Source organism: Tyto alba, unplaced genomic scaffold, assembly GCF_018691265.1.
Source record: "Tyto alba isolate M040663 unplaced genomic scaffold, T.alba_DEE_v4.0 Super-Scaffold_45, whole genome shotgun sequence".
Taxonomy (NCBI): domain Eukaryota; kingdom Metazoa; phylum Chordata; class Aves; order Strigiformes; family Tytonidae; genus Tyto; species Tyto alba.
Window position 1 is genome coordinate 42,227,416 of NW_024881321.1, and position 16,583 is coordinate 42,243,998.

The 16,583-nt window shown below is 41.0% G+C and overlaps 1 protein-coding gene across 3 annotated transcripts in view; it reads left to right on the forward strand.

Moving 5' to 3' along the window:
- AFF3 (AF4/FMR2 family member 3) overlaps positions 1-16,583 on the forward strand; it is a 332,912-nt gene that overhangs the window by 144,680 nt on the left and 171,649 nt on the right. For all 3 annotated transcript variants that reach the window (XM_033004937.2, XM_033004938.2, XM_033004940.2), the window contains exon 4: positions 5,423-5,467. In XM_033004937.2, the coding sequence (XP_032860828.1) occupies positions 5,423-5,467 (45 nt within the window). The remainder of the gene's footprint in view (positions 1-5,422; positions 5,468-16,583) is intronic.

Consider the following 16,583-nt stretch of genomic DNA (forward strand, 5'->3'; position numbering starts at 1 on the left):
TTTGACCAAACGTATTTTCAATCTTGCTTGAAGAAAATATTTTCTTAATGTAAAAGATTACCAAATTTGGAGTCAAAGCATTTCAATATTTTATTTTAATGACTTACTGATTTAGGCAATTACAAATTTTATTTCTATTTCTTAAAATTTGTTCTTAAAGTGATTTGATTGGATCAAACTTTCATTTCTCAACTAAACTGAAGAACAGTTCTTAAAATTTAATTTTGAAGGTAATGATGGCACACAATTACATTTTTAATGGGAGCATAGCTAATGGGATAAAATCTACATGAAGGTTCCTGACCCTGCCCTCAGTTCAGAATGAAAACACTTTCCAAAAAGTGGGCATTTCCCGAGGGACAAAAAAGTGAGTTTTTAACCAGGTTGAGGTCTAATCTTTTAACCAGCCCACCTTTCTTGTGTTCTGCAATCCTGTCTTTTCTCTCCAGAGCAGTGTGGGTTAAGCACAGCCATCCCATACAGAGACTTTTGGAGAATGTAGTACATGTAAGGAAATCAACAACAAGTTAAACCCTAATGTCTAAAACCCCTTCCTGGGCACCTGCAAATGGCCTGTCCCCAAAAAAATACCTTTATGCAGTTTGGCTATATTTCCACAGAAACCCCAGTAGTCACGTCTCTCATCTCAGGTATGTCTCCCTGTTAAATTTCAACATTTTATTCCATGACTTGATGGTGTTAAGATCTCTTCAGAGAAATGATTGAAGGGAAACTTTGTTGAGGGCAATGGTTATCTACAACACAGCAGGCAGAGGCAGCACTTATGAATAAGTAAAAAGATACAGACTTTACTTATCTTCTTCATACTGGAAGTTCCTTACTAGCAAATGGATTGTATAGAAAATGTTATATATACCTATGTGCACACATGTGTGTATCTCCATATTTTCATAGTCCTGCCTGGCAAAGAAGCATTTCTAATATGCTCTCAGATCAAGGTCCATCAATGTAGGCTTTTTTCCTTTTTTTCCTATTTTTTTTAGATCATGGATTTAGATTATTGTCTGCCAACATTTACTGCCTGAAGCGTCACTTTGGGCCCCAGGGGACATCCTTTAGCTCCATGCTAAGCAATGCCGTGCAGTGCCCGTGCAGTGCAGGGGTGAGAGCTGCCTTGGAGGCAGAGGTGGCACCCAGAGGCTGGCCGCGTGGTGGCCACTGCCATGCCGCCAGTTGCAGATGACCAGTGTTCAAGTGCCAACACAACCAGCCTGGCTCCTGCCAAGTGGAAGAGGCTGCATACATACCTCAGCCTTCTGGAGATCTTTATCATGCCTAATTTATACTGGAGACAAAATCTAATAACTTCTGGAGACTTTGTAAAAACATTTAGCACAGTCCAAATAACAACAGCACCAAAAGCTAGCACCATAAAAATCTCTTAGGCTAAAATGGAAATAGACACTTGCAGAAGATTTTTCTTTCTTTCCTTAACACAGAGATTTGAAAGGAGGGAGAAGTACCACAGACAGGCAATTCCTTTTAGAGAGGCTTCTTTATATATCTCCATGTGAAAGCTCTTGGTAAGGGAAAAAAAAGTAAAGTAACGCTATGAAATAAAAATTGTACAGATGTAGCTTTTTTTTGAAATGACATCCCATATTTCAAGAATTCAATGTAGCCTTTAGTCAGCCTTGTTTCTTACAGTTCTCTGTGCTTTGCATGGTAATTAGCTGCTCCTGTTATCAGCAGCGTGATGCTCCCGGCTATTTCTTCAGCAGCCACTGCCGCTATCCTCCGCAGCAGCTCCTAGCATCCTCCTGCCAGACTGCACGCCAGCCGCACGTGTGTGCAGATGTTTGGCAGTCTTCAGGCTGCGCCGACTGGAGAACGAAGGTAATGGGCACAGCATCGGATCAGGAAGAGACTGGAGCCCACTTCCCCCAACAGCTCCCTGAGACCTGCCAGTATTTCGCTGATGGTTCATTGGAGGTTCAGTGAGGCGAGTTTGTTATGACAGATCGCAAAATGCAAAGGGAGGCAAATGAGCTGGGTTCATCAGTGTCAGAATAAATACAGGGTAGCTGCTCCTTGGCTTCATTTGGAACAGCAGCCTCAAAACCTTTATTTTGTTTTCATTTTGAATTTTTTTTTTTCTTAAAGTAGTTAAAACACTTATTGCACAAGTGTACTGTGGCGTGCTGTCTATGGAGAGGGTGGAGGGACTGCTTTGCACAGATTGCCTGCACTGCTGACCGCAGCCTCGCGCAGGTGTTGCGTCACACAGCGGGAACCGACGCAATAGTGTTTGGGTCAGGCAAGTCCACTGATGCAAATAGCGTGTCGAGTGCTCTGTGTTATTCGTTGCCTGCAGGTAATACAATCTCTTCTTTTAATCCAGACTTCTAGAAACATTTACCGGCTTTTATTTTCTTTTATGATTAAAATGCAGCCATGAAGTTAAATTCAGGTTGCCAGATTTGTGGGCAGTGAGGGTTCCTCTATAGTATAAGTAGAGATGTAGCGGAGAGGAGCTTTTCAAGTGAGAATGAGGAGTCTTTTTCATACCAACATCTACAGATACTTTTCAGACATACCTTAGGTCCCACAATAACAGTCTGCATTGTGTTATATGATATCATGATGAAAAAAAATAATACGGCCACAGGCGATATGAAATTGAAGTTGCTTGCTGTGTGCAGAGCATGGTCTCTTAACTTCACTACCCTTATTCTAGAAAGTTTGATATCAACAGTAATGTAAGATCCTTACAAGTATTCAAAGTAAAACTAAATTAATAAATTTATATTTGGCACTCAAAAGATGAAGAACAAAGAGGAAAATATGGAAATTGAGCGTTCTTTTCCAAATATTATTTTCAGTTTTGCAAATCTTGTCTTTGGTTTTGTGTTTCCAGCCTTTTTTTTTGCCTTTTGAAAACAGTGTGATGATACTGAGAGAGAGATGTGCAGTTTTTTCTAATCCCTGCCCAGAGATATGTAGTGCTAGGGACAATAGCTAAAGTTTTTGTTCTGTGGTAATGGCAAGTGTAATTTCTTGATGATGAGCATTTGCAGACTTATTTCATTACACTTCTAGGAGGGATGTTTAATTTTGTAACAGAAGCTTGTATCTAAGACTAGTCTGAAATATCCTATTGACCAATTTACCTTCAGTAGTTTTGTCTTCACATAAAATAGACATAATTTTACTATTATGTAGTATCACTTTACTTCAATGTTTTGTATACAGCATAAGATGGTAGGTCATCTCATCTCTCCTTCTGTAAGATGACAATGGACTCAAATGGCAAACTTGATGTTGGCCAGTAAATTATTTGCTCTGTAAACAAGGCATTCATGATGAGGGCTTTACACTCTCGTCTGTTGTTAATGAGATAACAAGTCATAGGCCAAAGTTTGGGGAGAAAATGGAGGGAAACCCATAGAGAAGAGAGAAATAAAAATTAGCTAATATGAATTTTTAATTTCTTAAATATCCAGAGATTGTTGTGGTGTCTCTGTCTGCCTTGTTAGCTTTATGGCAGCATGAACCCTTGCACTTGATTCCCTGCTCCAGCAGTGGGAAGGTCGCTGGCAACATTATGCAGCCTGTCGAGACAGGGCTGGGATCAGGACAGGACTGTGATCAGAACAGGGCTCTGCTCAGGGCTGCAGCTTCTCATCAGCATATGTACATCAGATATGAGTAGTCCTCCAAAGGCTGGCTTTATAGTGTGCTTAGTTCCTTTCCCTTTGAAATCAGTGGTGTGAGTCCTGGTGAACTGTTGCACCAAAAAGAGTTAATGCGATTTATTTGTTTAACAATCAAGGGCCATATTCAGAAAAGATTTAACAGGAGTGCTGACAGTAAAGCACTTATGACTTTCTATGGATTGGCATGAAATAACAGCCCCCCAGAATTACCGAACATCAATTGTTCCCTTGCACATGCATGGCTGTCGTACTTCTGACCTTGGTTACAGCTGGTAGGCTACGAGCGGCTGTGGATCCAGACCTCAGTCACTCAGCTCAGGCTGGGGAGCGGCGGTGACAGTGCCCAGGAGCAGGACTTGCACAGACTGACTAGTGGGATCATTTGGGTCTGGTAGGCACAGAGGTACCCATTTTTGAAAGTGCCTTGTGATTTTTTGGGTGCCCAAATACAGATGTGGTAGAGAAGTCTGATTTCCAGGTGAAAAGAGCTCATCGCCTTGGAAAGTCGAATCGCTTTGATATTTCTCCAGGTGGGTACCTGCAAACTCAGAACCTCCAGGTGTGTTTTGAAAATGAGAGGAGAAGACCAAGCTCACCTCCCTGCTAGCTCTTTGGGAACATTAATTAATCATATTGGTTTTGTTTCCATCCTCCTCTTCCCACATGGGAAGACCGCAAGCCCCAGTCTCCTGATTCCTGAGTTAGTTCTGTTGTGCAAAAGGAAGAAAACTTTCCTTTGGGGAATTGTCAGGGAATTTAGGGTGGTGAAGTAAATCCCCAGAAAACTTCCTTGATGCAGCAGCCACATGTATCTTGTGGAGAGCTACAGGAGACAGGCTCCCCCTCAGCATCAGTACCTCCATCCATAGTGTGCCCTCTCTTCGCAGTTGTACTGGGCAGTGTAAGGGAACTGTGGGCAGGGGGGCTGGCAGGAAGGGAAGCGGGGGGGGGGACATAAGCATGGCACTCTGGTGTCTCGTCTTTTCTGGCAGAAGTTTGGGTCCTAACAAACAGCCAAGCTGAGCATGTAGGTGAGGCACCAGCTAGATGGTTCCTATAGGCGGGATAGCTGCTCTGCCAAATCTCTGATTTCCCCTCTCTGGAATGGAAGCCATACCATTCAGGACAGCTGAATTCCTCTGCGCCCTCAGTCCCACAATGTATGGGTGTGTTTAGGGTCAGCATTTTAGGAAACTGTAGCCTTCTTAGGACTGCCATACTGCCTAGCCTGTGCTCAGTGTTGCAGCCTGTGTTGCAGTCTCTGCAGCTCTTCCCTCAGCATCGCAGGTGCCTCTACCCTATACATCATCAGGCTTCACTGTGTCACTGAGGAGTCTTTCCTGCAAAAAGGATGCCGAGAGATGCTGTTTAGTTAATATTAAAAAATGCACATATTGGATCTATGTACATGCAAAAACTCCTTTGCTTATGCTTATTCATATGCAGTATAGACAAAACAGCAGGAACTGCACCCAAAAGTGGCATAAACAAAATCCTATGAATTTATACAAATACATGGCAATCATATGTGAACACTGCAAATATTACATATTCCTGTGGTACTGATGGGGAATAATCTGAGAATTTTAAGCAGTGCAACTTTTCAGATGCTGGAACGACTTGGCCTCATTTCAAAACTGTAATAGAGGTTGGAATGTATTTCATGTGACAACCATTTCCTCAAACTTGCTATTTGTTATTTCTTTTTAAAACACAAACAAACTATTTTCTTATTTTTCTTACAGGACAGTGGAACAGGAGATAACAGCTGCATTGAAGAAATATTGCGGGTAGGAATCCTTAAACATTTTTTTTCCAGTGCCCTTTCGTTTACTGTAAAAAGACAAGAGAATAACAAGAATATTGCAACTACTGTTGTTAAAAATATCACTCTTTTATATTGTCAGCTTTCTAAGGAAAAAGTAGGCAAAATTATTTCCTCATGAGAAATAATTGAAAAATCTGTGAAAACAACATTTCAGAGCCTCTGGATTTCACTGCTGCATTGTGCTAGTATGGTCGACCTTCATGCAAAAGCAGATAATGGGATAAATTATAAACTGAAATGTACAATGATGTTTCAGGTTTACAAACCATGCGAAGTGCACGTTTCCATTAATCGTGACTGTCAAAAATCTTAATTTTGAAGGAAAGTCTAGAAAGGTCATTTTCCATCTGGATTTAATTAGAATCCATTATGTAATGTCATTATGTCCATTATGTCCGTTATATAATGACAATGTGCAAAATCTGTAGTTATTTCCATATTTCATTATTATTTCTTTTATTTTAGTAATTTCTAGTTTATTTTCATGGATCAAATTAATACACATCCAGACAGATCTTGGCTTGAATCAGCTTTGATACTGATTATTTTCTGAGGCAAATTTATAAACAATGAAACATTTCTATATATTTTAACTCATGGGGTTTTTTGGTTCTTTTTTTTTAGACTGATAATTCAATAATTCACAATGCTTATAAATCTGATATAATAGTGATTGAAACACCAAACAAGGTAGATGGAGTGGTAAAACTTCCCTATTACTGTGTGCACTTCCACCTCTTGGATATCCACTACCCAAATATTCCTGATTGTTTATAAGCTACAGGGCTATAAATGTTTGATTTAGAGATTAGTAGTGCATTAAACCTGTTGTTTCTAAAGGCATTTCTCCATTCTCCCTGAATACGTTAAATACAGCTTTGAATTCCTGAACTGGACAAAAAGTTTATCAAAGGGTGATGATGATGTATTGCTGATGACTTCACTGGCAGAGCTTTTACTTAGCTATCATTTACAAAGCAGGCCCTTGTAGGACTGAACCACATATTCAACAAGCCTTAGCCTCAGTCCCTGCTGTTTTGTTACAAATTAGTAGCAGGTATCATTAATTCATGATGTGATGTGAGGCTCACTCACCCCTTTTTTTATGCAAAACTCTTAAAATGAACAGTCAAAGAAGCTGGTCTTGCTCCTTAGGTTGTCCAATTTGGATTGTGCAATTAGGCAAAAAATGTAGAAGAGACACAGTTCCTTCCACACAGAGGAACATGGATATGTAAGATACCCCAGCTGAGAAGAAAAATGCACTGTATGACTGGGGATGGTAAGATGCATCTCCAAACCAGTGAACACAGATGCTGCTCTCTCTTTTTTTCCCCTTGAGAGCATTCCTCAAGAAATATTTTTGCGAAGCTTCATGTCGAAGTGTTCAGGACTTCTTTAGGACCCTTTTGTTCCTCAGGATTTACTCACGAATTCTTTCACTTTCCTTAAAAACTGAATAAAACAACTCAGAGCTCAAAAGCCACACTGTGGATCAGCGTCTCACTATCTTCTGAGGCTTAGCATGGCTAAAATAGACAACGTCCTGTTTTCATCCCCTAGCTCTTGTCCTCACATGAGTACACTCAGTCATCATGGGTATCAAACTGCCCATCCTCCAGTTCTGCAACCTGGGGATCACTTTCTGTTCTGAATTTCCCTTGTGTCTCTGTGTCTAGGACTACCCATAAATCTCGCAGACTGCTACTCTATAGCATTTCTAGCTGAAGCTCTTTATTCACAAAGGTATTAAGTCGCAGGTCTAAATTCACATTACACACCTTAATTGCTGAAACATCCTTTCCTTGGTTTTGACAAATACAATGTTACCCACCTCCATTCATGCTGCTGCGCAGATCATTTTCCTAGCTTGACATCTTGCCCAAAGACATTTGTCTTTACATCTCCCCACTGTCATCTCCTTTTCTATCACATCAAGTACAGCTATTTGTCTCTGATTTTAAGGCCTCAAGTCTAATAGTCCATGCTAACATAGTAGCTCCCACTTTAGCTTACCCGGTGATGCCAGCTTCTGTCACAATGTTGCTAAGTTTTACATCAATTAATTTCTCCCACACTTCCCACCAAATCTGGAAAGAGCCCTGAACACCTTCCTGATTAGCTCTATACCTACCTTCAGCTCCTCTCTTAACAGCCTCCTTTTTCACAGCAGCTGTGGAAAAAACAGTGGTGAGGTCAGGGCTATACCACTGTTTCACCTGCTTGAACATTGTTGTCCCACTTGTCCCTTGTAGTGCCTGGTCAGGTCAGATATATCCATCTGCACTCTTTTGTCCTGAAAAGTTAATTTTCTGTCAGGGAACTGCTGTGTAGTTCAGTGCTTAGGTACTCTCACAGTACAAATCCAGATCGGCAGTAGTGGTTGTTACTGATAATTAGGGAAAACAGCAACAGTACTAATGTGCCATTGCTACTCACTTAGTAAATTATTGGCATCCAGACTTTTCCAGCCTTCTCCGTGCCCTCTTTTTGTACTGAACAGATGTAGGAGGGTCCTGTATGGAGCCAAGACCCAAATAATGACACAACACCGGTGCGATGAAAGTCGTTCTCCTTTATTTGCCCGAATAGCGCCTGAGATATACGGAGCCAGACTGTCACGTGCTCTATGCTTACAGTCTATTGGTTAAAGGCACTTATCCTGCACCCGGAAGTGCTGTCTGATAGGTCTGCGTTGTTAGTACACGTATGTAAACAAAACCTACTTTGCGGCTAGTGTATCCAGGCATGCGTCTGGGAGGAAGCAATAGCTTGACTTCCTCATTTTAGACCTTCAAGGTTACCTCAAGGACACGATTATCACGTGGCAATTTTCTGCTCTGAGGCCCAGCCTGGATTGTCCAAACCCTGCAGAATCAGTGCATGTGTCTGACCCTCAAGAAATCCTACCACAAACAGATCCATTCAGTTTTAATACAGATTTTCTGGTTTTCTGAAACAGACTGTTTATAAGGAACGACATTTCCATATTTTTGTTGGAGGTGCTATTCATATAATAAAGCCAAAGTTTAGCTTCTTTTCAGACAGAATATATGCAGTTCCCATATGGGTGTGCAAAGGCAAACAATGAAAAACCACAGGAGCTGCAATCCTTGTGTTCCCCTCAGAAAAGATGTCTGGCACACTGAAATGTGTTTCTTATATGAAAGTCCACTCTATTGAATGGAGCATCAGCAAAAGGAAGATGACACTTAAAATTTATCTGTTTAAGGAACATTGCACCCTATTTTAGCTCTCTCTTGCACAACACAAGGCAGAAAAAATCCTCCCTTTCTAGATATTGTGTTCCCTGCACAAGTCAGGTTGGGGCTTTTCCAAAGTATGGGTACTTCCACAGCATGTCCATGTCTCCCCAGTCAAGACCAAGAGCAGTAGAAATTATGCCCCAAGTCTGCTCCATCAGCTTCCCTGTGTTTCCTTCCCCCAGGAGGTGAGAGGAGGCAAGTTCTGGTTTGTACACCAATCCTGTCACCCTCTGGTTTCAGGACATGGCCATAGCTAACATCTGGACCTGGGCTGCAAAATCAGTTTAGCCATAGCTTTAAAATCACCAAATCTTATTTTGCACTAACCGGGACAAGAATTTATAGTCTTTGTGCTGTCTGGTTTGACACAGGGTGCCACAGTTTAAGTCTAGTCTTTTTTGATGTTGTTTTACCAAATATATCAGAGCTCTGTATACTCTGTAGATTGATCCTTGTGCGTGAAACTGCAGCTTCCAGAGAAAGCCCCCAAGAACTGAGACACAGAACTGCTTCCAGTCCTGAAGGAGGTTGATTAACAAGACAGTAACCCTGTCGAGATTGGAACTGTTGTAAGGACTCCTGCTGAGTTTATAATCACTGCAGGAATCTTGAACCTCATCTAACCCCATGTACTAATTTATAGCAACTTTTTCAAAGTGTAGTGACTTCTCTGTCCAGCTGCAGGCACGCACGTCAAGGGTAGAGAAGCTTCTGAGAGAGCCTTCAATGCAAATAACTCCAGGAAGACCAAGTTACAGATGTAATGTTAAATCAAGAGAGAAAAGCCTTATTACTTGACGGTAACTGTAAAAGGCAATTCCTTGTAAGCTTTTGCATTGTTGGTGGAGGACATGATAGAAAACTTTGAAGCAGAAAATAAGAGTTAAGACGACACAAATACCCTTTATTCCACTGTACCTGGAGCAGTTGCTACCTGAGTTCCTGAGACACTGCCAAAGCCAACCTGTTCACTTCCTCACTAAAACATAGGCTTGTTAAGCAGGACTAGTAATTTTGGCTGATTTCTGTTTGATTTTATTAGTGTGTGGAACTGTGTGTTTTGTTATGAGTGTTGGGGTTTGGAGCAAATATTTATTTTGCTGTAGTACCTGCAAAAAATGGAAGCAGCAAGAGTCCTGTCTCTTCACTCAGTTAACTGTAGCAACCAATATCAGATGCGCTCTGAGTATATTTGCTAGGGATTTAAGGAGAAGGGGAGTGTGTCGAGTGCAGGCAGTTTTTGGTTTGTAAGATAAGTGGTTGCAGATTGATCTGGCTATTCTTACAGTCTTAGCTGCAGTGTCCTAGAGTTGTGGTAGCTTTGTTGAAAGGAAATGTACAGGCAAGCTGAGCTTTTAATTATTGAAGATGTTCCCTGTGAATTCCCTGGTTTTTGTGTGTTGACATGAGAGGTGTCATTGAACTGGGTAGAGACAGACATAGTTTGAGTGTTTAGCCTGCAAACAGTGTTTGGCTGCAGGATGAGGAGACAGCAGGAAGCTGATAGAGCAACAGGAATGCAGAAAGGGCTGGAGGAAAACCAAGCATGGTCAGTTAACACGGAAGAAGCCACCTCCTTTGGGATGGCATGGACCAATGGAGAGGCAGGATGGGGTGTGGAATAGAGGACAGGTAAGTTTCTTTCAAGGATAATAGAAAAAACAGATGGGAAGGCAGTGAAAGGACTGAGAGTCTAGCTTCGAGCATCTGTCTCAGTGAAGGACAACTCTGCTTGGTGCCGTGAGCCTCCTGCCCCAGGGTGAGGACCCACAGGTGCCCTTGCAAATAGATTGTGACTCCTCATGGCCACAGGACACCCACTTATAAAAACATGACATTTTAAGTGTGATGGCTTTGATGAGTAATTTACTTGAATCTGTCTACCCTGTGAATCTAATCAGAGTATGTAAAGCACCGTACTTCTTATTTGAGCAACATAAAAAACTGAATGAAAACAGAATCTAATTCTGTATTTTTCCCCTTCCCCACTTGGGATCCCTTGGCTCATTAGCAGGCTTGCTAATTCTTTAGCAGAAAGCATTAAGGATCAAACCATCAAATATTCAGGTGTTTTTTTTCAAACCTGAACAGCCATATGTGCCATGAGATCAGCTGCACTCCATCAGCTGACTGAATTAAAACAAGAGCAGAGGTAAATTAGAAACTGTCTGCACAAGACAAATCCTGTGAAAACATGAAATCCTACCAAACACACTGTCACTGTGAATAAGCATCACAGTCAGCGGAGCACATGTCAATGCTTAGAGGGGAGAAAAATCAGTTTCTTAGAGGTAGGTTGTTAGTTCAACAACTGTGAACTGCTGCCTTGTAAATGTTAATGACTGTAAGATCCCACTGGCTGCAGTTAAGCTCCTGGTGGAGTCGGACATGTGAAGAATTACAGAACACAAATATGGTAATCAGCAGTATATTTCTAAACACTCCTCTTGCTTTCCAAAGCAGAGGGAAAAGCCTACAGGTGGAATGAGACCCACTTTGCTGCACGGCGCTAGTGCAATAGCTACCTGTGCACTATCAGAGGGTTTTATTGCAGTCTCACTGCTGGAGTGAAATTGCTGGGCAACTTTGAGAGGAAGGTGAGAAGGCCACCCTCAGAACAGCTCTTTCATGGGGAAATTCAGGTTTACTTTTGTGAGTGAGCCCAGTAGGAAACTCCTGGAAAAGTTTTCAGGAGGAACACAGTAACTTCAGGAGAAAGAGATACAGTGGGGGAGAGAGAAGTTATGGAGATGTAGAAGCAGCCCCAGTTTGCTGACACTACCTTTCTTGCTTGGTCTCATTGAAAACAGAAGTACTCCAGAGAGTCAGAATCATATTGAAAATGTATCAGATGCATAAAATATAATTTGTTTTCATTGCAGTCTTTCAGAAGAACTTTCACAGCACGGCTTTGCTTTTAGTAGCCTAAATTTCAGAGCAATTAAAACATTATTCTGGCTGATGTATACTGTTCACTGCATTTCTTCAGTATTTCTTCAATATTCAATATTCTTTTTGTCTTTCTTACTCAAATAAATGAAAAAGCATACCCAAGAGTGTTTGGAAAATGTGTCATTTCACCAAAGGCACTAAATCCAAGAAACATTAGGACATAGTTCAAGCCATCTAATCGAACTTCCAATACTCACCTGTTAACATTGCCCTTCTTACCACACTGTGACATCCAGCTCGTTTGCATAGTATGTTTTCTACAGAAGTCGCTGTCTGCATTTTTTACCTAGGTCAGCTTTCCTCCATCCCGCCTGGGTACATCTACTACTGTGGACAGCAGAACTATGGGGCTTCAGCGAGCTCTACCTGGAGCTTCTCCAGCTTCTCAGTGAGAATTAGCAGTCCATATGGTACCTTGTGCTACTAGATCAAAATTAGCAGCAGTACCAGAGCTAGGTAAAGATATTTTGGCTTTGTCCACATAAGATGCAATGACTACAGAGGAGGCATAACCTATGTACACATCATCCCCTTGACTCCTCACACCTTGTCAGCTTTCAGGATACACCCTACTGCAGTTGAAGCCTCTTTATTACCTCTTTCTCCATGCAAAAGGCTGGTGGGGGGGATCCCTCACTTTTCACAGATATTGACCCTTTTTGGGCTTTCTCAGATCATCAGAGTCTCTCTCCAGGTGATCTGTTATTTGTTGTCAGTTCATCTGAACAGAAACTGCTCCTGATTTGGGCACCATGCATGGCACATGCTTTTATTGCCCATATTGTAGTTTTCAACTGTCAGTCAACCTTCACAGTAAACATGTTAAACCCAAACATGTAAACATCGCTTCCTTGGTCCTTAACATGTGGAGCCTGAGGTACAGAGCACTATGTAAAATGGCACTTAAATACTATACTAACAGTCATAATGTCAACCAACCATTAATTAGTTGTACATCGACAGCCCCCCTGAATTGTCACACTTGGATTTTTGCTACTGTCACTGTTGTTGTTGAAGTGTCTGAAATTAGTTTGAGGTTTGAAATATGCTGTATATTTAAACCTTGAACTTAATAAATCTTGGTGTCAGTGAAAAAATATCACCTTAAAAAGGCAAAAACAATAAATACTTTGGTGGAAGTAGGAGAACAAGCTGGAAACTCTTATGGTGGGAATAAGATTTACAAGTACCACTCAAAGGTAATCTGCCTTTCAGTCTTACAGGTCCCAATGCAGGACATAGAGGCACTTTCTATGGCATTAACCACTCAAGTTCTGGGGCACTAACATTTTAAAATACAGCAAAATCTGATCTGTTTTGAATCGAATAGGGTGGTACAAAGGAAAGACACCCATATTGGGTTTAGAACACAAGTAGCTGATGTGCGAAGGCTTTGTGTTAGAAAAAGGCAGGCCAGTATAAAAGAGCTGGTGAAACGCTATCGTGCTAATGTGGTGGAATTAATTTTCAAAATTGCTGTTTTGTAGTGAGTGTATACACCCTGTTATTTGACAAAGCAAGAGAGAATCCAGAATGAATTATCAAGCCTCTCTGTTATATAAAAGTAATACAGTAAAATACTAACTAATTTTTCCCTCTGTTTAGAGTGTTTCACAAAGCTGGAAAAGAGGCACAATCATCATCTTGTTCCAATACAGAGAAATGATTCCTTGTTATTAATGGCAAAGGGCCAGATAGATCCTCATTTTGTACATCCCTGCCACAGCTCCTCTGAGGCCAACAGAACTATGCATATTAATACCAGAAAGGATCCGTACTATCAGTCCTAATGAAAAAAGAATAAAATTTGGGTAATAGCAGGTATCAGCACTGCTGGGAGCCTGGGGCTTGATGCCTTCAGCTGCCACCTTTAGAGAACAACCTACTTTCTACCCCCTTGGTAAGATCAGTCAAAGTGAAATGAGACCACAAAGGAGGTGTGACTTGAGATGATGGCATCTGCCAGTAAACCCTATGGTGACAGTGGTTTCTTCCTTGATTAAATGGGCATTAAGGAAGCAAATTCATCAGACAATGCAACTAGATATTGCTATATGATGTATTTTTCACCCAAGTCAACATTCCCATTTTCTTCACCATGCTTCCAGGGATGGCTGTGGAGTAGGGGAGGGAGAGACAGAGGGCTTCCCATGGTATGCATGTGTTCTAGGCTGTAGACTGCATCTGTGGCTGCAGAGCCTGGCAATCACTGCCCCACAGTCCCTGCTGCCTAAGGACACAGCCTTGGTTTGCCCCATGACCCAACAGGTTGACAGACCTACTGCCATCTCTCTGAAAACCTACATTAGATAGAGTTGTGGGTTTCAGTGGCTGACATCTCACATGTACTCAGCTGTGCACCTTTTCCTGTCTCCTACACTAATATTTTCAGTAGATGTGCTCTTACATCTAAGAAATTCCTCTGTGGTGCCTGATTTTCCACAACTGGAGATGATCAGTGGGAACTCTCCCATCACTGTCACATTTTGGTCTGACCCAGGAAGTGTGAGCTCTCCTTTTATGTCTGAGAGAGGCAGCTTTCCTCATCTGGAAGCTGAGACAAATAATATTATTTTGTTAATCTTATTTAATCATATTTAGGAGCAACACATGAGTTAGCAGTTAGCTTCACTTGGCAGAAAGACTTTAAGGAAATTGTGGGAGAAAAGAGGAGTCCACTAAAAGGAAATTAAATCGCTTTCAAGAATATTCCATTGCAATGTCTATACTAATAGGTGAAATGGACTAATAACTGTTCACTTACCCTGAGGCCAATCAGTGTAGCATGGCTCATGTCCAAAGAGCTAAACTCTTTTACAGCCATGAAGCAGAGTGGCTTCACCCATGCTGCCTCTTAGGAGAGACCCCTGGGCATGCAGGGATTTTCTCTGCAAGAGTTGGCCCCTGTCAAAACAGTGCTGGTGTCAGTGATTTAATGATATGCACAGTTGTGGACCAGCACTCAGGTATGCGATCCTGTTGGTGTGTTGAAGAAGTGTGGTTTAACTTTTCTATACGATGCGCTGGGCTTCCTCCTGCCTTGTGCAAAACCGCAAAGGCCTTGGGGAATACGGTACTAGCCACACTGCAAAAATTGTGATTGAAAATCTCTAGCATTTTTTATTCTTTGCATTTTGGCATATTTTTGCCATTCTAGTTTGTTGCCCTTGAGATATATTGGCTTGGTTTTTTCCTTTGAAAATGTGAAAGGTAAAAACTGTTTTTGAAGGAAAGACAAGAACATACACAGTCTGCAGGATGCAGAGTGCCATTAATAGAATATTTTAAGAGAGACTGACTGAATACTGATGAAGTTTTCACCAACTAAAATGCCATAGGATCTCTCCTTTGTGATTAGTGTAAAATGCCATTTACTGTATTTGGTGCATTGTGTCATTCTTAGAGTTATTTTGGATTTAGTAGCTTAGTAAGTAAAATGCTACCAGGTGTGTTTCAAAAGGGAGATACTTGGAAAAGACCCAATTATTTAATGTACAAATTATTGATGATACCCTAAATGATGGCATTCTTACTCAGTTGTCCAAACAGTACCACTGTACAGGTTATCATGAAGATGGTGATAAACTGTCACATTTCTGACAGTTTTTGAAAACTTAATTTTTGCCAACAGAATTAATTTTAAAATACGTATTCTTTCCACTAATATTGAATACACTTAAAGTCACCCAGATGTAAAGAGTCTTACATACAAATTTCAGTTTAAAAATGTGCAATTTTATACAGAAATTGCAAGCCTGTCACTTTACCCTTGTGGGAAAAAAAAAGTTATTCAGAGTAATGACAATAGCATGGTGGGAAAGAAAGTGGGCCTCATGCAGTAAAAAAGTTTCTCTCCAGCTGTGTGGGTTTTCCACAGGCTTTTTTTTGTTAATATTATCAAGTTATTTGTTATTTACTCGTGAATGCTGAATAAATACTGAGAAAATTCAATACATTATTAATTTTCCTAGCATTGCATTTACGCATATCGAATGGTTCATTATAGCCCTGAGTTTTCAACATATTCTGGTGTAAATGAGATGAGCCCAATTAAAAAAAATTGTAGACCCTGGTCCAACCTTTGTTGACTTCAGATCCTGATATTGAATTGAACACCAAAAGAGAAAATTATGCCTATTAAATTGAGTAAACATTTTCTTCATTTATCTGGGTGGCTTTTTTCTGTCAGTGAAAACTATTTTTTTGCTAAAAATGCCAACCCTTAGAAACTTAATGATTATTAATGAAAAGATGGAATAATTTAGCATTGGCAAAAAGAGAGTAATTTTCCTTAGACATTTCATTAGTATGAGCTGAATCCTAAAATGCCTATTCTCCTTGTGGTTTGTCAGAATAATTCTCATTATAGTCAATAGGAACCAGGTATATATGCATCAATAGCAGAATAGACTGCTAAATATAGTTGCTGTGGCGGCAGCTGGTTCCTTCTCTTGTTCATCAGATGGGGAAGCTGGAAGCTGCAATAGCCTCACAGTGTAAAAAAGATGATGCTTGAAGAATTTTTTTTTTTTCCTGGGAACAGGGACATGAGCTCGATTTCACATTTCCACGCACTTCAGACTTTTCCCAAGCAGATGGACAGTCTTCAGCCTGCTGTGTTTGGGCCCACCACACAGGGCTGACAGGAGTGCAAGCTTCCCTTACCCTGAGCAGGCTACCCAAATTTGCCGTATGTATCACGTTTTTCAGGCTATGTGACCACAGCATGTTCTGCAGTCGTTCCAAACAAATAGATGGTCGGGGGTTTTCCTTGTTAGCTGGAGAAGCAGCATACATCTCTAGACAAAGCAATAAAAGCTCTAGACACTTTGCCTCCTCTAAATTTCCCCATCGTTTTTT